The sequence below is a fragment of the Taurulus bubalis genome (assembly GCF_910589615.1).
Source record: "Taurulus bubalis genome assembly, chromosome: 14".
In the NCBI taxonomy this organism is placed as follows: Eukaryota; Metazoa; Chordata; class Actinopteri; order Perciformes; family Cottidae; genus Taurulus; species Taurulus bubalis.
The window spans coordinates 23648163-23672440 of NC_136602.1; the positions used below are offsets into that span (position 1 = coordinate 23648163).

A 24278-nucleotide genomic window follows, 5' to 3' on the forward strand; every position below is an offset into this window, starting at 1 on the left:
TATGTAAGCACACCGCGTCCCTTCTCTTCTTGAAGCCATGTTAGGGGGCGTTCCACTGAGTGTTCCCTCTATACTGATTTCCCCCCTTTGCAGCATCAGTAGCACAGAGCCAGCCTCCACCAGACTACGCGGTTCCTGCTCGCTCGGTTGGGGGGTTTTCCTGAGGTTTGGGAAAAGCCGGAGTACGCGTACAAGGACAGCGCGTAAACAAGAAGGAACCGCTGTCACCGGGGGATTCGTCGTCGGTCGTCCGTGCAGGAGCATCGCGCGAAAGCGGACAAAAACAGGTAGAAACTTGGACGTTTTTTTTCCCTGTGCGGACGCGCGTACCCAGACCGACGGGGACGCGTCTCTCTGAAGCCATGGAGCCGTGAAGCCACGGTGAGCGGTAACCGACGCAGGTCATCACCGACGGTGATGACCTGCGTCGGTTACCGCTCACCGTGGCTTCACGGCTCCATGCTTCATTGCTGTTTACGACCCAAAATAACCGGAGAGGGAATGTTAACGTCTACGTAGCGACGTCGAAGGGGTGTCGCTCCACTGTAACGCTGGACAGTAACGTTAGCTAGCACTGTAACGCTGTACAGTAACGTTAGCTATAGCACTGTAACGTTGTACAGTAACGTTAGCTAACGCTGTACAGTAACGTTAGCTATAGCACTGTAACGTTGTACAGTAACGTTAGCTATAGCTCGGTAACGCTGTACAGTAACGTTAGCTATAGCTCATAGCCCCCCGGGCTCACATTCCCGTCTTATTATATTTTCCTCCATTGCGTCTCGTGCGCCGTTCGACGCACGAGACGCGCGCACCATGTCCCCCCACCTTCAACGGCAGCAGCGCGAGCTCCCCGCGGATGCATTAATTAGTGCCTACGTGTAAATACACAGTGAGGACCGAGCGGCGCTGCCGTAAGGCCGCGGCCGCGCGGAGCGCTCGCTGCTGGGGCTTGTTTACATGAAACCTCTGGAGGGTAATGGTGACCTTCCCCTCCGCTACATCCGCGGTCAGCAGTATGTTTGCTGAGAGGATAAAAAAAGGCCGGCCTTCATTCCGGCACAGATACAGATAGTGGACGTGACATGCGTCGTTTGCCCTACAAGCACAACACTGTAATGTTGTTCTGTCATAGGGCTGTAATGACAGCTCTGTAATGACCCTATGTCCCTCTGTAATGACCCTATGACAGCCCCCCCTCCCTCTGTAATGACCCTATGTCCCTCTGTAATGACCCTATGACAGCCCCCCCTCCCTCTGTAATGACCCTATGTCCCTCTGTAATGACCCTATGACAGCCCCCCCTCCCTCTGTAATGACCCTATGTCCCTCTGTAATTACTCTATGACAGCCCTCCCCCTCTGTAATGACCCTATGACAGCCCCCCCTCCCTCTGTAATGACCCTATGACAGCCCCCCCCCCTCTGTAATTACTCTATGACAGCCCTCCCCCTCTGTAATGACCCTATGACAGCCCCCCCTCCCTCTGTAATGACCCTATGACAGCCCCCCCCTCTGTAATTACTCTATATGACAGCCCCCCCCCCCCTCTTTAATCTATGACAGTTGTCCACGTTCTGTCCGTTATTCACATTGTGTCTGTGCTTCACGTTATGTCTGTTATTCACATTCTGTCTGTTATTCACATTCTGTCTGTTATTCACATTCTGTCTCTTATTCACATTCTGTCTGTTATTCACATTCTGTCTCTTATTCACGTTCTGTCTCTTATTCACGTTCTGTCTGTCATTCACTGTCCGTTATTCACAGTCTGTTATTCAGGTTCTGTTTTCCCTGTTTTGTCTGTTATTCACGGTATGTCTGTTATTCAGGTTCTGTCTGTTACTCACTATCTGTTGTTCCCCATTTTCTCTGTTATTCAGGTTATGTTTGTTACTCACTGTCTGTTGCTCCCCGTTTTGTCTGTTTCCCCCGTTCTGTCTGTTACTCAATGCCTGTTGTTCAGGTCCTGTCTGTTACTCACTGTCTGTTATTCATGTTCTGTCTGTTGCTCGCTGTCTGTTGTTAAGGTTATGTCTGTTACTCGTTGTCTGTTATTAAGGTTCTGTCTGTTATTCACTGTCTGTTGTTAAGGTTATGTCTGTTACTTGTTGTCTGTTATTAAGGTTCTGTCTGTTACTCACTGTCTGTTGTTCAGGTTATGTCTGTTACTCACTATCTGTTGTTCAGGTTATGTCTGTTACTCACTGTATGTTGCTCAGATTCTGTCTGTTGTTCAGGCCCTGTCTGTTGTTCAGGTCCTGTCTGTTGTTCAGGTCCTGTCTGTTACTCACTGTCTGTTATTCATGTTCTGTCTGTTACTCACTGTCTGTTATTCATGTTCTGTCTGTTACTCACTGTCTGTTATTCATGTTCTGTCTGTTACTCACTGTCTGTTGCTCAGGTCCTGTGTATTGTTCAGGTCCTGTCTGTTACTTACTGTCTGTTGTCCAGGTCCTCTCCGTTACTTACTGTCTGTTGTTCAGGTTATGTCTGTTGTTCAGGTCCTGTCCATTACTCACTGTCTGTAGTTCAGGTCCTGTCTGTTACCCACTGTATGTTGTTCAGGTTATGTCTGTTACTCACTGTCTGTTGCTCAGGTTCTGTCTGTTGTTCAGGTCCTGTCTGTTACTCACTCTCTGTTATCCATGTTCTGTCTGTTACTCACTGTCTGTTGTTCAGGTCCTGTCTGTTACTTGCTCTCTGTCATCCATGTTCTGTCTGTTGCTCACTGTCTGTTATCCATGTTATGTCTGTTGCTCACTGTCTGTTGCTCAGATTCTGTCTGTTGTTCAGGCCCTGTCTGTTGTTCAGGTCCTGTCTGTTGTTCAGGTCCTGTCTGTTACTTGCTGTCTGTCATCCATGTTCTGTCTGTTACTCACTGTCTGTTGTTCAGGTTATGTCTGTTGTTCAGGTCCTGTCCATTACTCACTGTCTGTAGTTCAGGTCCTGTCTGTTACCCACTGTATGTTGTTCAGGTTATGTCTGTTACTCACTGTCTGTTGCTCAGGTTATGTCTGTTGTTCAGGTCCTGTCTGTTACTCACTCTCTGTTATCCATGTTCTGTCTGTTACTCACTGTCTGTTGTTCAGGTCCTGTCTGTTGCTCACTGTCTGTTGTCCCCTCGTGTCCTCAGCAGCATGTCAGCCAGAGGAGGAAAGAAGAAGGCCACCAAGCTGTCCCGCTCGGCCCGGGCGGGCGTCATCTTCCCCGTGGGCCGGATGATGAGGTACCTGCGCACCGGCACCCACAAGTACCGCATTGGCATGGGGGCGCCGGTCTACATGGCCGCCGTCATCGAGTACCTGGCAGGTAGGTCACGTGACGCGAGCGCATTCCAGCTTCAGTGTCTGTTGTTTAGCGTGTGTGAGTCCGTCTGTACACATTTCTGTTTGCCACCTTAAAGCCTTAAAGCCTTAAAGCAGTAACACAGCGAGCTTTGGGAAAGGAAAACAACAAGATGAGCTGTATTCATGTGTTCATGTTTTGAACCGTGTGTCTCCTTTGTCTCACACTGTTTCCTCTGAAGCTGAGATCTTGGAGTTGGCAGGAAACGCAGCGCGGGACAACAAGAAGGGCAGAATAACTCCCAGGCACATCAAGCTGGCTGTGGCCAACGACGAGGAGCTCAACCAGGTGAGAGGCTCTGCAGGTGAGGGGGTCTGGACCTTCACTCTCCAGGTGAGGGGGTCTGGACCTTCACTCTCCAGGTGAGGGGGTCTGGACCTTCACTCTCCAGGTGAGGGGGTCTGGACCTTCACTCTCCAGGTGAGAGGGTCTGGACCTTCACTCTCCAGGTGAGAGGGTCTGGACCTTCACTCTCCAGGTGAGGGGGTCTGGACCTTCACTCTCCAGGTGATCAAAGGTGGGCGATCTTGAAGTCAGAGACACTTGAGAATATGTTTTCACTACTCGAGAATAGTGAGGAGAGGCTTCAATGAGCTGCTGGTAATGTACAGCACGCCTTAAGAACAGAAGAAATCCTGTATGCCGAGCAGGTAGTACAGAGTACTAGGTAGTGAACAGAGTACCTGAGCAGGTAGTGAACAGAGTACCTGAGCAGGTAGTAAACAGAGTACCTGAGCAGGTAGTGAACAGAGTACTAGGTAGTAAACAGAGTACCTGAGCAGGTAGTGAACAGAGTGATCAGTCCTCCATCAGTCCTCCATCAGTCCTCCATCAGTCCTCCATCACTCCTCCATCACTCCTCCATCAGTCCTCCATCACTCCTCCATCACTCCTCCATCACTCCTCCATCACTCCTTCATCACTCCTCCATCACTCCTCCATCAGTCCTCCATCAGTCCTCTATCACTCCTTCATCACTCTATCAGTCCTCCATCACTCCTTCATCACTCCTCCATCAGTCCTCCATCAGTCCTCCATCACTCCTTCATCAGTCCTCCATCACTCCTTCATCAGTCCTCCATCACTCCTCCATCACTCCTTCATCACTCCTCCATCACTCCTCCATCAGTCCTCCATCACTCCTCCATCACTCCTCCATCAGTCCTCCATCACTCCTCCATAACTCCTTCATCACTCCTCCATCACTCCTTCATCACTCCTCCATCACTCCTTCATCACTCCTCCATCAGTCCTTCATCAGTCCTCCATCACTCCTTCATCACTCCTCCATCAGTCCTCTATTACTCCTTCATCACTCCTCCATCACTCCTCCATCCGTCCTCCATCAGTCCTCCATCACTCCTCCATCACTCCTCCATCAGTCCTTCATCAGTCCTCCATCACTCCTCCATCAGTCCTCCATCAGTCCTCCATCAGTCTTCCATCACTCCTCCATCAGTCCTCCATCAGTCCTCCATCACTCCTCCATCAGTCCTCCATCACTCCTCCATCACTCCTCCATCAGTCCTTCATCACTCCTCCATCACTCCTCCATCAGTCCTCTATCACTCCTTCATCACTCCTCCATCACTCCTTCATCACTCCTCCATCAGTCCTCCATCACTCCTCCATCACTCCTCCATCACTCCTCCATCAGTCCCCTATCACTCCTTCATCAGTCCTCCATCACTCCTCCATCAGGAATACTAGATATCTCAGGATGCTTCTTCGACTATATTATGTATAAAAGGCGCAGGACATAAACAGCGTTGTAATGAAAGCAACGGTGCAGCGACACCACATGGAGTCTGTTTGAATAGTGACAGTCCTCATGGTGAAAGAGAAACCAGACACCGTCCTCTCACCATACCCTGAGTTAACGGTCCCTGGTGAAGGTGTCAGCTGACAGCAGGTGGTGTGTAGCAGCTGATATTTCAGCCGGCGTGAAGGATCCCAACACGGGGAACATCTGCTTTCACAAAGGTCCCCGTTTCTCAAGGAGATACACACTCTGAGAGCTATAGGAAATACGGTGTGTTATTGTAGGGCTGGGTGGTGTGGCCGAAAATTCATATCACAGCATTTTGTAAGATTCTGGAGGTTTCACGGTATATCACGGTATTTTTTTAAAGTAAACACATTCATTTATTGACGCCGAAAAGGACCGCCGGCCAACTGAATGTCTTCCGGTCGGTCTCTTCCTGTTTTTTTCACCTACATTCCCCTAGGTCCTAAGTCCCTCCATGTTCAGCTTCTTATCACCCTCTATGTACCAACGTACATTGATAACAAACACCACACAGTTATCAGCGTTGCATATGTGTCTAGTTGTATTGGTGCATCTCTGGTCTCTCGTTGTTCCTCCTGCATCGCTCTTTTCCGTTTTTTATGTAGCGACGGAGTTTCTTCTTGTTGTGATAGTGGGCGAGCTTTACCCAGCATGCAGTCCGGCGGTGGAATTTTATAAATGTACAATTATTAGTGTCACAACTGTTGTGGTGTTTTACCTGTTAAAGAGCATTAGTTGTGGGTTAACTAACTTTAATTGTTGTTATAAAGAACCATGACTAAAGTTAGAACCATGACTAACGTTTTTACCATGACTAAAGTTATAATTATAACCATGACTAAAGTTATAACCATGACTAAAGTTATAATTATAACCATGACTAAAGTTATAACCATGACTAAAGTTACAACTATGACTAAAGTTATAGTTATAACCATGACTACAGTTACAACCATGACTAAAGTTACAACCATGACTAAAGTTATAAACATGACTAAAGTTATAACATGACTAAAGTTATAACCATGACTAAAGTTACAGCATGACTAAAGTTATAACATGACTAAAGTTATAACCATGACTAAAGTTATAACATGACTAAAGTTATAACATGACTAAAGTTATAACCATGACTAAAGTTATAAACATGACTAAAGTTACAGCATGACTAAAGTTATAACCATGACTAAAGTTATAACATGACTGAAGTTATAAACATGACTAAAGTTACAGCATGACTAAAGTTATAACCATGACTAAAGTTATAACATGACTAAAGTTATAACATGACCAAAGTTATAACCATGACTAAAGTTATAAACATGACTAAAGTTATAACCATGACTAAAGTTACAGCATGACTAAAGTTAGAACCTTGACTAAAGTTATAACCATGACTAAAGTTATAACATGACTAAAGTTATAACATGACTAAAGTTATAACCATGACTACAAAAACAACCATGACTAAAGTTATAACCATGACTAAAGTTATAACATGACTAAAGTTATAACCATGACTAAAGTTATAACATGACTAAAGTTATAACATAACTAAAGTTATAACCATGACTAAAGTTACAACTATGACTAAAGTTATAGTTATGATCATGACTACAGTTACAACCATGACTAAAGTTATAACCATGACTAAAGTTATAACATGACTAAAGTTATAATCATGACTAAAGTTATAACCATGACTAAAGGTACAACTATGACTAAAGTTATAGTTATAATCATGACTACAGTTACAACCATGACTAAAGTTACAACCATGACTAAAGTTATAACATGACTAAAGTTATAACATGACTAAAGTTATAACCATGACTAAAGTTACAACTATGACTAAAGTTATAGTTATGATCATGACTACAGTTACAACCATGACTAAAGTTATAACCATGACTAAAGTTATAACATGACTAAAGTTATAACCATGACTAAAGTTATAACCATGACTAAAGTTACAATTGTGACTAAAGTTATAGTTATAATCATGACTACAGTTACAACCATGACTAAAGTTATAACATGACTAAAGTTAGAACCATGACTAAAGTTGTAACCATGACTAAAGTTATAACCATGACTAAAGTTATAACCATGACTAAAGTTACAACATGACTAAAGTTAGAACCATGACTAAAGTTGTAACCATGACTAAAGTTAGAACCATGACTAAAGTTAGAACATGACTAAAGTTAGAACCATGACTAAAGTTACAACATGACTAAAGTTGTAACCATGACTAAAGTTACAACATGACTAAAGTTATAACCATGACTAAAGTTACAACATGACTAAAGTTAGAACATGACTAAAGTTAGAACCATGACTAAAGTTAGAACCATGACTAAAGTTACAACATGACTAAAGTTATAACCATGACTAAAGTTATAACCATGACTAAAGTTACAACATGACTAAAGTTACAACATGACTAAAGTTACAACATGACTAAAGTTAGAACCATGACTAAAGTTAGAACCATGACTAAAGTTATAACCATGACTAAAGTTACAACATGACTAAAGTTGTAACCGTGACTAAAGTTACAACATGACTAAAGTTAGAACCATGACTAAAGTTAGAACCATGACTAAAGTTACAACATGACTAAAGTTGTAACCATGACTAAAGTTACAACCATGACTAAAGTTATAACATGACTAAAGTTAGAACCATGACTAAAGTTACAACCATGACTAAAGTTACAACATGACTAAAGTTGTAACCATGACTAAAGTTACAACATGACTAAAGTTGTAACCATGACTAAAGTTAGAACTATGACTAAAGTTACAACATGACTAAAGTTAGAACATGACTAAAGTTACAACCATGACACGTAAGTAGCTCAGACTGCTGCGTCCTCAGCGGTGAACATTATATTTTGCCGCCTGCCAAAGATCGACATCAGTTGTTACGGCTATGCATGACGGTATATAAAAAATTCATACAGTATGGAAATTTGAAACCGGTTGAACCGGCATCCCGCCCAGACCTATGTTATTGTATGTTGTTGGACGGTGTGGAGTCAAACTCTGTGTTTCGGAAACGCTTCCTACCTCAGCTTCTGCGAGGGGTGACCATATCCAACGGCGGCGTCCTGCCTCGGATCCACCCGGAGCTGCTCTCCAAGAAGAGGGGCAGCAGGGTGAAGGTGGAGAGCCAGGCGTCCATCCCCGAGAAGAAGGTTGAACGCACGAAGAGCAAGAAACCCGTCAAATCCTTCAAAAAGGGCAAAGGCAAACGAGGACGCAAGCCGAAGGTCAGTGGACTCAACAGAATGGACGAACCATCGTGCACAACGTGTTTAATCTTCCTTTCTTTTGACACACTGCTCCATGAGTCCCTTAAGGCCAAGAAACATTCTGACTAGACAAAGCTTGGAGGCCATCTTTTGGTCCTCGTTCATACTCGCTCAACAAGTACTGAGGTGTAATGCTCCGCTGGCGTATTGTGTCTGCACGCTCTGTTTTAATGTGAGCTTGGTTTGAATGTTCCTCTTCTTCCATCAGGCACAGAGCACAGACAGCGAGTCCGTACCCAACTCCACAGTGGAGGACGGTCCAGGAGACGGATTCACCATCCTGTCCGCTAAGAGCCTGTTCCTGGGACAGAAGGTAGTGTAGAACGTATTCACGTTGAGGTCTTCTAGGTCTAACACTAAGTAGTACCACAGCTGCTGTTTCCTCTCACTGACTTTGTGAATCCACAGCTTTCCCTAACGGAGAGTGAAATCAGCAAAATCGGAGCGATCAAAGTGGAGGGCATAATTAACCCCACCAATGCGGAGATGGACCTGAAAGACGGAGTGGGTGAGGAGGACGTGTTCGTGTTACTTTATGTCGTCTCCAAGTGTCCACGCCTCCCCTTACCCAGCATGCCTTGTGTTAACCTGCTGCTGTGACCTTTTCAGGCAACGCCCTGGAGAAGGCCGGAGGCCGAGAGTTCCTGGATGCCGTCAAGGAGCTGCGGAAAGCACAGGGGCCTCTGGAGGTGGCATCAGGTACAGAAGCCTCACAGGGCCAAACTGTCGAGTTTAAATGCTGCTGGAGGAACCCGCTCATCGTGTCCGTGAGCTCTGGGCCTCTCAGGCGCCTTAGTAGAGGAGTTTCACGCCACAGTCCTGATGCCAGACATCAGCAAAAACTCACAACTGTGGCTCAGAGGTAGAGCGGGTCGTCTCTCAATCAGAGGGTCGGCGGATCGATCTCCGGCTCCTCCAGTCCACGTGGATGTGTCAACAAGACATTGACCCACATTGCTCCAGAAGGCTGTTCCATCAGTGTGTGAACGGGTGAATGATGACATGTAGAGTTAACCTTTTGAAATCCGTAGCCCTAATAAAGGTTCTTTTGATTTTGGATTGCAAAAAAAACATATAAATCACAAGAAAATATATTGATGTTGCACATCAAATTAAACCCCAAAGCCTTTGCTACAAGAATCAGTAAGCCATTTAACAAAGAACTCAAACAGAAAGAAAGATAATCATAAAAGTATAAAAAAAAAAAAATGTCAGAAGTCAGACCACTCAGCACGTTTCAGGACCCAGCGACCCTTAGCTAGGTGCTATCAGAAAAAGCCTGATGGCTAAAAGCACGACAATTCCACACAGATTCCAGATATACCATCCAAATCCCTCTACACCAAAGCATCAGGTAGATATGAGCAAAATAATACAGCATCATGAATCGCTTTATCGCTTTACAATCAGCAAATGCTGCTTACCGTTGTTGATTTAGGAGATGAAAACGCATTTTCCCTGGTAAATCCACACTGATATATGCTCCTCCTCTACCCTGGGTCTCATAAAAAGCCCTCCTGGACATGGAGAGGCAACATGTGACCAGGTCCAGGGAAGTTACTTTCAACTTCTCCGATTTCACTTTTCACAAATGACGACGCCTTTCTGGATTCTATTGTCTCCCAGTGCTGTCAATCTTGTTTTTGGAAGCAGCCCTCAATTCTACTGGCTCTGACCTTTCCAAAGAGGTGTCGTTTTCTGAAATCGGCCCATCCCCCACTGAGCTAGAGCCGTGCCCACCCATCAGGTCCCGGCAGGAGCAGCCTGCTAGAAGACCCTGGCCATGACGCACGAGGACCACAGCGGCAGCAGTACAGTAGATCACAGCAGCAGCTTGGTTTTTTTTCGCGTTTTATAAGTGCTTTTTGCAAATATTTGATCACAATGGCGGCCAGATACAGACGGTACCTAACCAACGACGAGATACTTTTTTTAAATTTTTTTTGATAAAAATAAAATCTGTTAATTCAGTTAATTTATGTGCTTGTTTTATTTTAATGGGAAAATATAGGTTGCTTTATGAATATAAAAGAATCATAATTAATAAAAAATATAAAAATCATAAGAAAATGCTGCATTTGGATGTATTGATCACCATAAGTAATATACAAGTGCAATATATGGTTTGGTACATGATAAAATTCAAATGGCACAGATGGTGCCAAAATGTGCCCAAATGTGCCCAAATGCTCATTTGAATCCTCGCCTGAATGTTCACTGTTCTAAACCCTCTCTAACTTTGTTCTGCTTCACTTTTTCAAAGTCAACCTTTGCAGAGAGAATGTTCACATATTGTGTTATTATTTGGGAGAAGTTCAGACCTTACGAATGCCTCATTTCAAAGAAATAATCATCCTGAAAGTGCTTTTTTTCTAGGCGGACCTGAACAATTTCAATGTTTTGCTGTGTGCCATCTTCATTTACTCTTCACCAGTAACATACAGACTGATAATTACACATCTGAACAAAATCTCAAATTATGCATTTTTATTGTAACACCAAGATTATTCAAATAGCCCTAGTGGTTGCAGAGATAAACCCTTTTTAATTTGGGTATGCCATTTTCGAGCAGAAGCCTAAAAACAGCATCGAGCTAAAAAGGTTTAAAGAGCTTTGACTAGGAAAGAGAAATACAGTAAAGTCCATACAGGCATCTATATAAATGTTTATTCTTTTAATCAAACTATTGTCTCATTCATTTGTGTCATTTAAGGTTTACTGTATGCTTTGTGTTCTCATTGTTAGTTTAAATACTACATTTACTCACTTTTTACTGTTTACACCCAGAGTGTACTAAATGTTTGTCATGGACATTTGGTTTGAAGTCATGGAAAAGTCCCCTGTGTCTCTGCTCTGCAGTGGCGGTGAGCCAGGCCAGCGGCATGGCCGCCCGCTTCATCATCCACTGCAACGTCCCTCAGTGGGGCTCCGAGAAGTGCGAGGACCAGCTGGAGAAGACGGTGAAGAACTGCCTCTCTGCAGCGGAGGACAAGAAGCTCAAGTCCGTGGCGTTCCCCGCTCTTCCTGCTGGACGGTGAGCTCCTCACGCTGTGATCATCTATTAACCAATCAGAGGCGACAAGCAGCTCAACACAGTTTAGTCGGGGTGCAAAACGAAATCAGTCTTCTCAGATGAATACATCTTAGTGTCTTGTCCTTCTACGCTTCACAACCCAGAAGCAGAGTTCTCTCATACATGTTCAAATAAACTATCTGTGGATGCAGTGTAAGAATATGAATTAATTAATAAACCTCCAACCACAAGTTGGCCCATCTGGTAGAACTCAGTGTTCAAGCTACACGCCTCTCAAGGCCTGAAAGCGGGTTGGAACACCCTGAGATGAGGCCTTCACAGACCGGCGGGATAAACAGCACTAAACACTCGTCTGTAAATAGTATACGTCTTGGGCTTTTGTTGTGAAAGGTCAGACAGGAAGGAGTGCATCAGGTCTGATGCTTTGGTTAATGTTGTAAGGAGTGATAAAGTTAGTCGTCTTATAATAATTAAAGGTGCAACTCAACCCGTTTCTCACAGCGTGATTGGTTGATGGCGGATTTTCAAAAGCTCCGAAAAAGCAACGTTGCCGTTGTGTGAAAGTTTTGTAAACAAACAAAGTTCGTTCGCAGCAAATGAATGGCACACAAAAACAAAAACTAAAATGGAATTTGCACGTCAATATATCCACGCAGCGACATTTTTCCGGAGCTTTTGTACCGGAAATAAAGGCATCGGTGATATGATCCGCTACTTCTGTTCTTACCTTTCACAATAAAAGCCCATGACGCATAATATCCGAGGCCGGTATGTTTGTTTGTCTGTTGGTTGGTGAAAGCCTTTAGAAAGTGCTGAGGCCGGTTTAGTCTCCAGCTGCTCTTCCTCATCTCGTTCATGCTCTCACATCTCAATGTGCCGTTCCAACCCTGTGAGGCGAGACGGAACCACAGGAACAGACTTAAGGTTCCTTCATCAGCACAGCGTCAGGGTTTAGTGGACTTTTAGAAACCTTGCTTGTTTTATGAAGCTTGTTTATAGCTTGTTTTATAAAAAAAAGCCCCAAACTGCTGTATTTGGATGCATTGAACACCATAAGTAATATACAAGTGAAAGATATGGTTTGGTACATGAAAAAATTCAATTATCACAGATGTGCGCAAAGTTTGGAGTCCTCGTCTGAATGTTCTCTGTTCTAAACCCTCTGTAACTTTGTTCTGCTTCACTTTATCAAAGTCAACCTTTGCAGAGAGAATGTTCACATATTGAGTTATGATTTAGGTTAGAGAATGTTCACATATTGTGTTATGATTTGGGTTAGAGAATGTTCACATATTGAGCTATGATTTGGGTTAGAGAATGTTCACATATTGTGTTTTGATTTGGGTTAGAGAATGTTCACATATTGTGTTATGATTTGGGTTAGAGAATGTTCACATATTGAGCTATGATTTGGGTTAGAGAATGTTCACATATTGTGCTATGATTTGGGTTAGAGAATGTTCACATATTGAGTTATGATTTGGGTTAGAGTTGGACCTTACAGCTGCATCATTTCAAAGAAATAATCATCCTGAAAGTGATTTTTTTTCTCAGCGGACCTGAAACCTTTTCATTTTTTTCTGTGTGGCATCATTTACTCTTAACCAGTAACATATAGACTGATATTTACACATCTGAACATAATCTCACATGTGTACCTTTTTATTATAACACCAACATTATTCAAACAGCCCTAGTGGTTGCAGAGATACACCCTTTTTAGTTTGGGGATGACATTTTAGAGGAAAGGGCCTAAAAATAGATGTTTTCCAAAATGAAAGGTCACCTTTGTATTCCCACTGGGACTGTGCGATGAAGACGCACATCGTCTTCCTCATTCACCCTCGTGCCAGGTGTTCTTCTCACCGCCTCCATCTCTCCCACAGGAACGGATTCCCCAAACAAACGGCGGCCCAGCTCATCCTCAAGGCCATCTCCAACCATTTTGTCTCGTCCAGCAGTTCCTCTCTGAAAAACATTTACTTTGTGCTGTTTGACAGCGAGAGCATCGGGATCTACCTTCAGGAAATGGCCAAGCTGGACGCCAAGTGAGGACCCTCGCCGGAGGGGCTGTTTTCTAACTGTTGTTTGTTGCGGGTGGTGTAGATAGGGGATGGGGCCGTGGGGGGGGGGAGGGGGGGGGGGGGTTTGATGTGGATCTGTGTCGGTTAAAGAAATGTGTGTGAGTGGAGTGCTGTTCACTTGTATGTCCCACTGTCCCTCCATGATTGTATTCTTTCTAGATTAGATCATTTGAGTCCGTACAGTTCGTCACGATGGTCCTCGTTTCAATGATGTTTTTACATTCCATGTACAAATAGAACAGTTTTGCCTCCGTAGTTTCTGATACACTTAGTTTACTAAAAAACTGTGGTTCTCATTCTGCTTTGAAATAAAACCTCAGATGTTTTACACCAGAGATCGGCTCTTGTTTTCACAATGTTACGCTTCACAGAGAGAGTTGAAGCTCCGCCTCCATTCAGCAGACCAATCGGCTGTGTGTGTCTGCTCCGCGCCGCCCGTCACCCTGTGGACGTTCCAGACAGGGTTCTTACGGTCATGGAAAACCTGGAAGAGTCATGGAATTTTAAAATGGTTATCTCCAGGCCTGGAAAGGTCCTTGAAAAAAATAAAATCCCAAAGGTTTTGGAAAAGTCATGTAAATGTGTTATATTCAGTGGCAGCTGGTGGATTATTTTTTTTTTCAATTTCAGCAAACATCCCCATATGATTCAATGCAAAAACAAAGGTATCAAACACGCATTACTACTTTGCAGTTAAATATTTAACATTTATTCCAACACTTTGACATAATAAGGACATCTTATTAATACAACTCAGTATATTATAATTAGGGATAGTTATCGTTTGGGTTTTTTCCGATACCGGTGCTAAAACGATACTTTTAAAACGATAACGGTGCCTAAACCGATACTGTTTTATTGCCAAGGCAATTTTTTATATAAATAAATACAAAACACTTGACTTCAAACTACAGCTTCAAACCTTTTAACTCTCAGTTTAAGGACTGGGGAACTGTTGTATATCTTGCTGGGTTCTGTGTACTATTGCTGTCCTCTTTCAGGACCTTTTTTCCCACTCAGAAGTCTCAAGTTGAAACACTTGGAGCTCCTTACATATACATATTTATCTATTAATTATAAGAAGATAGAAAATTATTCTTGTCAATAAGCCTGTTCATGATTTGTTGATAGTTTATATGTGTAAGCGACGTGGGTGTATCAGCAGGAATAAATCAGTTACCCCCACCTTTCATATGACTCCACCTATTTTTCAGTAGTTTTTCAGAAGTTGATGCATCGTTGACATCATCGATAAAGAAAAGAGGAAGGAAGCCAGGCTGCTGCTAAACAGCCTGGTAGCTGTTCAACATAACCACAGAAGACAGAAAGCTGACTTCAAGACAACATCCTCTTTTTTTTATGTAGAAATGTTCACGATGACTTAAGACATAAAGTGTTTTAATCTTCCTGTGATTCAACAGAGAGGAGCAGCTATGAGTTCAACAGCAGCCAGTGGATTTGTTTTCCTCCTTCTCTCTGTACAAGGTACTGCACATCTATATCTATATGTGACGCCGTTATGCAGCTCAGAAAAACAGAGGAAGCTGTGTTTTTAGTTAAGAAACTGATTTGATGTTATGAAATATGGTGCAAGATTCCCCATGAACTGCACCCTTCTAATATTTAACCTTCAGCTTTTTTAAATCTTATTCGCTGTGTTTAGGTTGACAGGTTCAATACATTGCTGTTCTTTCCACCTGCAGAGATCATGTGTCCATCGTTGACTCTTTCTTTACTTTATACATCTTCATCTGCAGTATAACCCTTTTTAAAACAGACAACAGTCCCCAATAAAGAAGTAAAGATATATAAAGAAACGTGACACATAATAATGTTCAGATACACTTTGTCTCTCTGACTTAAAGTGGGATGTTCTGAGTAACGTAGCTTCACACACTGAAGCTCCTTCACTGCATGAGTCTGTCCTCTGACTGGTTCCTGATGTGCTCTGTTGTGTTACAGGGATGCAGACTCAGGATGGATGGAGAGTGACCTACATTTCTCCTGAGGTCTGTGCTTTGAAAGGATCAATGGTGTACATAAGCTGCAGCTACACATACCCATCTAGAATACAGCCCCGAGACATCAAGAACACATTCTGGTTCACTAAAGAGAAAGATGGCGAACCTGTGGATCTGATGACAGACTCTGAGTATTCAGGTCGTGTGGAGAACAGATGTTATACGACGAGTTGCTCTCTGATCATCACAGACCTGAGAGAGAGCGACTCAGTTCAGTACAAGTTCATGTTCATGAGAAACCAACCAGGAGTCACTTTGTCTGTCACAGGTAACATTTTGTTCCTTCTTCTCAGATGCAGGTGTCCAGGTGGAGGTGAGCAAGTCAGGTTCTACCAGGGTGGATCTGACGTGTCTCAGTAGTGATGCTCTGCCTGAGCATCCGTCCTACATCTGGTACAGGCATGGAATGAAGATCTGGAGAGAATCTTCTTCTATTTCAGTCTCCTTTGGTTCATCAGACAGTTATTCCTGTGCTGTAAGAGGACAAAAGAATCAGTGTTCTCCTCCAGTGTGTAAGTTTCTGTGAGCTTCAACATTTCATTTGACACCACATTTTAATTTAGAGGTTCTGAAAATATGAAGTTTACCTGCTACAAACCTCAGGAGGTAAAACTGTTGTATACTCATCAGAGGGTCGGGGGTTCAATCCCTGGCCCTTCAGTCTACGTGTAGACGTGTCACACACACACACACACACACACACACACACACACACACACACGCACGCATAAACCAAAAGTTTAACTATAACCACCAGAAGAAAACATCATAAGAAAAACAATAATAAGATAAAATGTCTGTTGTTTGAAATTCTTGTAATTGTGTTGTATTGGAGTTAATTGAACATTTTTAACAGACAGAATGGAAACTATTAGTCTGTAACTTTTCATTTTTCAATCAATTTTTCAAAGAGATTCCAGTTTCTAAAGATTTATTTTTGATTAATAATATTATTGGTGTAAATCTAAAAATGCGAGTGCTGCTACAGCCTCGGAGGCTGGAAACACGTATATGAAAGTGCCATGTACAATGTGCAAACAGTTGATGATGCAACAGCTGGTAAATCAAAACATATCTTAGTATGTTTGTTCGAGTTACAGGGAGTTTGTTGAGGATGACCAAATTAAAATATTAATAAGAGCCTGTTTTTCCCCCCTGAAAATAAACTCAAATAAAGTATAAAATAGTTCATCGTCTTTAATAACATATTATAATCTTTAAGTATGTTTATTCATTTCTCCTCCAGATGCTCCAAAGCTTCTCTCTGTGTCAGTGAGTCCCTCTGCTGAGATAGAGGAGGGCAGTTCAGTGACTCTGACCTGTAGCAGTGATGCTAACCCAGAAGCTAACTACACCTGGTACAAGGAGGATGAAGACTCACCAAAAGCATCAGGAGAGATCTTCATCATCACTGACTTCACAGCTGACCACAGTGGGAGATATTCCTGTGAAGCCCAGAACAGCAGAGGATGTAGTCACTGCATCTTGAGTCTGACTGTTGCAGCAGGTCAGTCCTTCTCATCAGGACCATTCACTTAAACATTTCCTCAACAATCCAGTTCAACTAGCAACACACAGCAAGCGCTCCTTTAGTTCACACTTTCCTTTGAAGCCCCAGATGGATAAAGACGCGTATCATCTGCATAGAGCAGATCTTGAGGTCCTAAAGATTCTGTTACACTGCATTAAACATCTTTTTGTTGTTCTGTTATGAGGCAAAAAAAGCAAAAGTTGATTTCATGCACGTCTTTATTTAGAATCCTTCTGTATCAATATCATTGTATTCATAATGATCAGTTTCTAATGGAAACAAACAACCTGTCATTCCATAATAGTTTCTCCAGGTTCAATGACAGCAGTAGCTGTTGGATCAGCCGCTGCTATTTTCCTGACTATCATAATCCTCGCTGCCTTCCTGTTGATGAGGTGAGCAGTTCAGCTTCACTGTGATTATGTGTAGAAATGCATTTTATATTTACTCAGCTGTTGAGGAACTTTACTGAATCACTCATTTGTTATTTAATCATTTCTTCTGTCCAGAAGAAAGAGGTCCTCGAACCAAACCAGCCAGCCTGCAGAGAGACCAGACAACCATGCTCAGGTGAGGAAGAAGAGCTCAGGTGAGGAAGAAGAGCTCAGGTGTCACAAAGAGTTCACTCTCAGCTGAAAAGAAATTTGAATAGTCATGAAGATAGCAAGCGAGTGGCCAAAGAATATGGAAACATTCGGAAAATCTGTACTTCCTTTAGTCCAAACATCAGTCCCACACTTTGAGCTCATGTTTTTTTCTGGTGTGGAAACACTGGTTTTCCTCAAGTGTAACTGGTTGAAAACTAGACATTTACTATTATTGACTTGTGATTCATTACATTTTTTGGTATACGACCAATAATCAAAGGAATTTAAATGTTTGATCTGATGAAGTAATTGCAGAACAAGTCCATCTTAAAACCTGAAGATGTTTTATTATTTTTTATTTGTATTACAGGCCAACAAAACAATGACTAATCCAATAGCTCTCTTGTTTATTGCTGCAGATCGCACCAGCGGAGCAGCTGGAAGATCTTTGCAATGCCAGCGTGAACTTCTCTCCTCTGTACTCCAACATCAGGCCAGCTCGGCCCCGCAGACGCAAGGAGGAAGAGGAGGAGGATGTGGAGGAAGAGGAGGATGTGGAGTGCACACGTGTCAACTTTAAGAGTGCCACTGCTGCCAACGAGTGAGTCTGTTAGAATCTTTCTTTGCCACACAAAGTTTATTCCCACTGTTGTATTGCCGTTAAAACGTTTAAACCTGTTCTTGGTTGATTTTGTGACTTTACTGTCTTTCCTTCACAGGTAAAAGCTGTGGATGATTCACCTGCACTGTGCAGCTGTCAGCAAACCACCAAGAATGAACACAGCGCAGATCTGGGGTCTGTGGCTTTACTGTGTTTTAGCAGGTTCAACACATGCATGAATATCACCACAGCAGTCAGCCAATGGGTGGTCAGCTTGTAATATAGAAATAGCATAACTAGCTTAAACATGTTACTAAGGAGTCATATTTTATTTTGTTGCACAGTTAAATAAATAATAAAAAAAATTCAGTCAAATTCATTTCATCTTGGCTGCCTGTCCTGGGTATGGGACTAAAACAATTACATGAGTTTTTCGCATGATAACATTCACCTTAATTGATATTGTGAAGTAGAGTTGAGATCCCAGAATGAAGACACACACACACTGAGTATAACATAAAAGTTGATTTTGCATTTGTGTAGTATGATTTAAGGCCCATAGGTAATGTGTGATGTTATTTCTGTGTGTGTGTGTGTGTGTGTGTGTGTGTGGGTGGGTTGACCTTTGGCACAGATGCTTCTGCAAGGAGGTTGTTGTGACTACACCATCAGTCTCTCTCTCTCGTCTGTGCATGAAGGAAGAATCTGCCTTTTTCCGCTGAAAGCTTTGCTAAAATAGTCTTTGCTTTATAAGAATTAATCAAAGTTCCTCTTATTATAACAAAGAGTGTATTCTGTCAAAATCAAATATGTGTGTTAAGCTGTGATAAAGAATGAGGTCATGGAGCAACTAGGATGAACGGCCTATCAGCTGGAATCCTTAATATTGCTAAATACTCCTTGCTTTATAAGAGTTGATCAAGTTCCTCTTGTTGTAATGAAGGATGTATCCTGCTGAAGTGGTGACAACCCCCCTTGAATTTTCAGAAGTGCTATAGGTTTAGACTGCTGGGGGACATCTTAGGATACACTGAGCTCCTCTCTCCTCTCTCTCTCCTTCTGGATGAATTTATGTCACATTACTAACTCTATTTCTTCCCGGGAGCCTCTGCTTCCTCGCCTCAAGTTTCAATGGATCGTGGCTGTCTGGAACGGTCCTGCCTCCTGTCTCCTGTCTCCTGTCTCCTACCTCCTGTCTCCTGCCTCCTGCCTCCTGTCTCCTGCCTCCTGTCTCCTGCCTCCTGTCTCCTGCCAGCTGCCATGGCCCTGCTGATGCCCCTCCTCTCTACCTCCTTCTGCTTCATGCATTGTGGTTATCTGGATCATGGACCATGCATACTACTCATTATATGAATAATTTCTGTCATATTCATGTAATGTGCTGTAACTCTGTTACGTTATTCATTCTGGTCACATGACATCTATTGCTTCTGTCCATCCGGGGAGAGGGATCCTCCTCTGTTGCTCTCCCTCAGGTTTCTTCCCTTTTTTCCCTGTGAAAGAGTTTTACTATCTTTATTGGGGAGTTTTTCCTGATCCTATGTGAGGTCCCGGGACAGGATGTTATGTGTACAGATTGTAAAGCCCTCCGAGGCAAACTTGTATTGGGCTATATAAAATAAACTGAATTGAATCACGGTAAAAAAACACAAACAGTAGAATGAGCACTTTCTTTACATTACATTTATTACATAGTAAAAAGTACATTACCTTTCATTTATATATACACATTATATTCATGTCACTTCCTGTCCAAGCGAGACTCAGCACCTGATAAGAGTCCCGCACAACAAACACACTCCATGTCTGGTGTCGCCTGACCAGCTGTAGAGAAGTCCTTCTCTTCTCCAGTCAATAAATAACGTTCACATCACTGAGCAGCCCAGGGCCACGCGGTCACATCTACACCCGACTCTACGTCACATATTTGGCATTAAATGGTGACTTGGTCTCATGGGTGTCACGTCATTGTACACAAGGCACAAGCAGCCGCACGCCACTTCTTCCTAAACCATCTGATTCTTGTGGTGATCCTCCCACTGCGGGAGGAAGAGCATCAGAGAGGAGCAACAGCTGGTCCTGGTGTCAGGGTCATGATGTCATGTTCATGATGTCATCAGGGTCATGATGTCATGATGTCAGGGTCATGATGTCCTCAGGTTCATTGTCAGTATGTCATCTCCATGACATCATGTTCATTATGTCATTAGGTCACGTTCATGATGTCATCAGGGTCATGATGTCATTAGGTCATGTTCATGATGTCATTAGGTCATGTTCATGATGTCATGATCATGATGTTATCAGGGTCATGATGTCATCTCCATGACATCATGTTCATGATGTCATCAGGTTCATTATGTCATCTTCATGTCAGGTTCATGATGTCATCAGGTCATGATGTCATGATCATGACGTCAGGTTCATGACATCAGGTTCATGATGTCATGACATCATGAACATGACATAATGAACCTGATGACATAATGAACATGACATAAACCTGATGTCATGACATCATGTTCATGTCATCATGAACCTGATGACATCATGAACCTGACGTCATGACATCATGAACCTGACAACATCATGAACCTGATGACATCATGAACCTGACGTCATGACATCATGAACCTGACGACATCATGAACCTGATGACATCATGAACCTGACGTCATGACATCATGAACCTGTCGTCATGTTCATGATGTCGTCATGTTCATGATGTCGTCATGTTCATGATGTCGTCAGGTTCATGATGTCATCAGGTTCATGATGTCATGACGTCAGGTTCATGTTTTGTATTCAAGTGTTAACATGTCAAGATTCAAGTCAGGTCAAATCCATGTGACAATCACAAGTGATGTCATGAGGTGTTAAGCCCCTCCCACGTGTACCATGATGCTTCAGGGGAAACCCTAAATTCACATGCTAACGAGCACATGCGTTTCCATGGTTACCAAGTGACGTTACACACACGGCAGAGCTCTCAGATCAGACCACGCCTCCAGTCTCAATTGTCTTTTTGTTCAAAATAATTATAATATTCTCCAATTTTCTTTCTGAATTAGCTAACTCTGTTATTATGTACTTTATATATTTCAGTATTTACAGTCAGCTGATTGCATCACTTTGTCCAGTGGGCTCTAGAGGTGTGAGATCTGACATGGAGACACTTTAAATCCTTTGCAGAAATATTAAACAGATGGCTGATTTTCAAAGTGACACTATTTCAATGCTATGATATCACTAGATATTCAGTAGTGGTGACGTAGAACCAGAAGGGTGACGCATCTCAAACCAGTAAAGACCATCAGGACCAGCGGCTCAGCTCCGGTCCCTACAGCTGGGACACGCCCCCTGGTGGCTGGGAGAGGAACTCACGAGGTGCCAGAAGTCAAAGTATGAGCTCATGCAGAACCGAGGGGAGAGAACCAGAGCGTTCTCTGTCTTTGGCCTCTGGGAGACTCAAAGTGAGCGCTAAATAAATAAATAGTCGTTTTCTGTACAGTCTTCAGTCCCGCTGGTGTGAAAACCGCTCGGTCCAAACCTCTGGAGCATCCGGTCTCTACTCAGCATGCAGGACTGAACCCAGCTCTGATTAAGATCATTTCATTAATCAGGTCACCCATCATCTACATACAGGAACCTGACGGGGATCAGGAATATGAAAGCAGGCCGCAGCCTCGAGAGAACAAAGCTCCCAGCAGAGCCACACGGAGTTCCCACTAACAGTGTGTGATGCGTCTTCATCATCATCATCATCACACACTGTGGACCCACATTCAAACGCTCACATTCATGCACTGCTTATAGTTGTTAGCTTTGGGTCTTTTCACGAGATGAGAACACACCGACAGCCTCACACTCCCAAGAACACAACTGTGAAGGGAAACCAGAATCACAATTTTGTATTTTAATGTATCGGTCTAAAATATATAATATATATGACGCGTCGACTTTAAAAGACTGGAATCAGCCGATAGAACGCTCAGCGTGTGACAGCATGAACTCTCTGAGTGGGGTCACCTGCAGGTCAACCCACTGAACCTCCGTCCGTTTCTACTTTTCATCGTATGATCTATTCTGCATGTTCTGAAATCTGGAGATGAAGCCAACAATGTGCACCAGCAAGAGTCTTTCTCCCTTCAAGCGGCACATCGGCTCCGTCTTCTCGTACGTGTGACATCATACGTGTGACATCGTACGCGTGACATCATACGCGTGACATCATACGCGTGACATCATACGCGTGACATCATACGCGTGACATCATACGCGTGACATCACACGCGTGACATCATATATGTGACATATGTGTGACATCATACGCGTGACATAATATATGTGACATCGTACGTGTGACATCACACGCGTGACATCATACGTGTGACATCACTGAAAGGACCGTGAAGCTCTGAAGTTGTAGTTGAAGTCAGTGGGATCCAGTAGTTTGGGGGTTGGTGGTCTGGGAAGAGGACAGAATGGGGGTCGGGGGTTGTGTGCGTGCGTGTGTGTGTGTGTGTGTGTGTGTCTCATTAATTGACCTCGCCAGACGGGCTGGCGGGCCTGGGACCGGGAAGCAGCGGCACAGGGGACGTGGCCTCGATGAGGGCGGGGTTCAGGATGATTGGCAGCAGGGACAGGGGCGGGACTCCCACCTGCAGCGGGGAGGCGAGGGGCTGCAGGATGAAGGGGGCGTTGCTTAACTGTGAGGGGGCGTGGCTTAAAGGCGACGGGGACAGGGCGGGCGACGTCGTTAACGGCACGGAGGAGACGGAGGGCGGCACCGGAGACGAGCGGTCGGATCCTAGAAAACACAGAGCAGACATCAGGAAAGGTTCCATCACACAGGAGCAACAGGAGCCCCAAAAACATGGCGCCCCCGTCCTGTATGGGCATCGACCCCGTGGTGTGGTGGGATGTGACCGCGCTGGACGGCGTCAGTGTCTCCTCGTTACCTGGTTGGGGCTCCAGGGGCGACGCCGGCCTGCTGGAGGTCCGGCTCTCTGCAGGGTTCACCGGGACCGGGGAGGAGGACGGAGGAGACGCCGGAGGAGACGGAGGCCGGCCGGCCGAGGGCGTCGCCGGAGGACTGGGCACCGGATCTACAGCGAAGAGGACACGGGAAACACAGGGTCAGGCTCCTGGCTCTACCCAGCATGCACCTGTCGTGTGCACATGCCGCATGCAGCGCTTCATACCTGGTATGATGGTCTGCTTGAAGAGCTCCTCCCTCAGGTGAGGCAGGAAGCACACGATGCGTTCCCAGGTGATCTCCCACAGGTTTGAGTATCCCGTCCTGGAGTCGGCGCTGTGGAAGATCCCGGCTGTGTCCATCACCAGCAGCATGTTCTTCAGGGACTCTGGGATGGCCTCCAGCTGCAAGCAGAGGCAGCTCCGTTAACACCTCACCTGGTCCAACTTGGTCCACGCCTGATCTTCACATTTCTGGATTCAGCTGTTTTCCATCCTCTGATCCTCGCTGGCTACTGACAGTCTTGATGCATTAAACGTGTTTTGCACGTTTCATTTAAGCAATATTTGCCATATTTCATGCTTTACAGCAGTGGTTCTCAAACGTTTGCCCCACCACCCCAACAAAAGTGTAACAAAATGGTCCATGTTGAATTTTTATTGAAATAACTTTTTGTGACTCCTCCATCCGTGCTTTTTTAAATATTAGAATAAAGAAAATTGAAATCCCTTTAAAGTAAACCAGATTGCTCCATCAAACATAAAATAATGAAATGTGGAATCACTTTGTTAGAACAATGCAAATAAAGTTCTATCTGTGCAAAATAATCCATATATCCAACTGTTATAAAAATAAAAAAATGTTTAAAAAAGAAATCTGCATTTCCCCCTCGCGCCCCACAGTTTGAGAAGCGCTGGTTTAAAGTCACACTTGAGTGAACTAATGCACCGATACCTGTGTTAGATGTTTAGCTGCATGTATATATG

General features: G+C 43.8%; 2 protein-coding genes across 3 annotated transcripts in view; one reads left to right on the forward strand and one right to left on the reverse strand.

Annotated features, from left to right (window-relative positions):
- The first annotated feature begins 207 nt into the window (after positions 1-207).
- Positions 208-13582, forward strand: macroh2a2 (macroH2A.2 histone). 2 transcript variants are annotated; one of them, XM_079229282.1, is made up of 9 exons: positions 208-287; positions 3137-3312; positions 3530-3636; positions 8217-8414; positions 8665-8769; positions 8865-8964; positions 9066-9155; positions 11316-11490; positions 13377-13582. In XM_079229282.1, the coding sequence occupies exons 2-9, from the start codon at positions 3141-3143 to the stop codon at positions 13540-13542; spliced, it is 1113 nt and encodes a 370-aa protein (XP_079085408.1). In that variant the 5' UTR covers positions 208-287; positions 3137-3140; the 3' UTR covers positions 13543-13582. The 2 variants fall into 2 exon arrangements, with proteins under 2 accessions (XP_079085408.1, XP_079085409.1); XM_079229283.1 differs by lacking the exon at positions 8217-8414.
- A 7448-nt stretch (positions 13583-21030) lies between these two features.
- gbf1 (golgi brefeldin A resistant guanine nucleotide exchange factor 1) overlaps positions 21031-24278 on the reverse strand; it is a gene marked incomplete at its 5' end in the record, with an annotated part of 83156 nt that continues 79908 nt past the window's right edge. The window contains 3 exons of the mRNA XM_079230159.1: positions 21031-23124; positions 23276-23422; positions 23519-23696. Of these exons, the coding sequence (XP_079086285.1) occupies positions 22853-23124; positions 23276-23422; positions 23519-23696 (597 nt within the window). The 3' untranslated portion in view covers positions 21031-22852. The remainder of the gene's footprint in view (positions 23125-23275; positions 23423-23518; positions 23697-24278) is intronic.

Coding starts and splice junctions, on each gene's coding strand:
- macroh2a2 (XM_079229282.1), top strand. CDS start 3,141: ATGTCAGCCAGAGGAGGAAAGAAGAAGGCCACCAAGCTGTCCCGCTCG. Junction 3,313..3,529: donor CGTCATCGAGTACCTGGCAG/GTAGGTCACGTG, acceptor TTTCCTCTGAAG/CTGAGATCTTGGAGTTGGCA. Junction 8,770..8,864: donor GCCTGTTCCTGGGACAGAAG/GTAGTGTAGAAC, acceptor GTGAATCCACAG/CTTTCCCTAACGGAGAGTGA.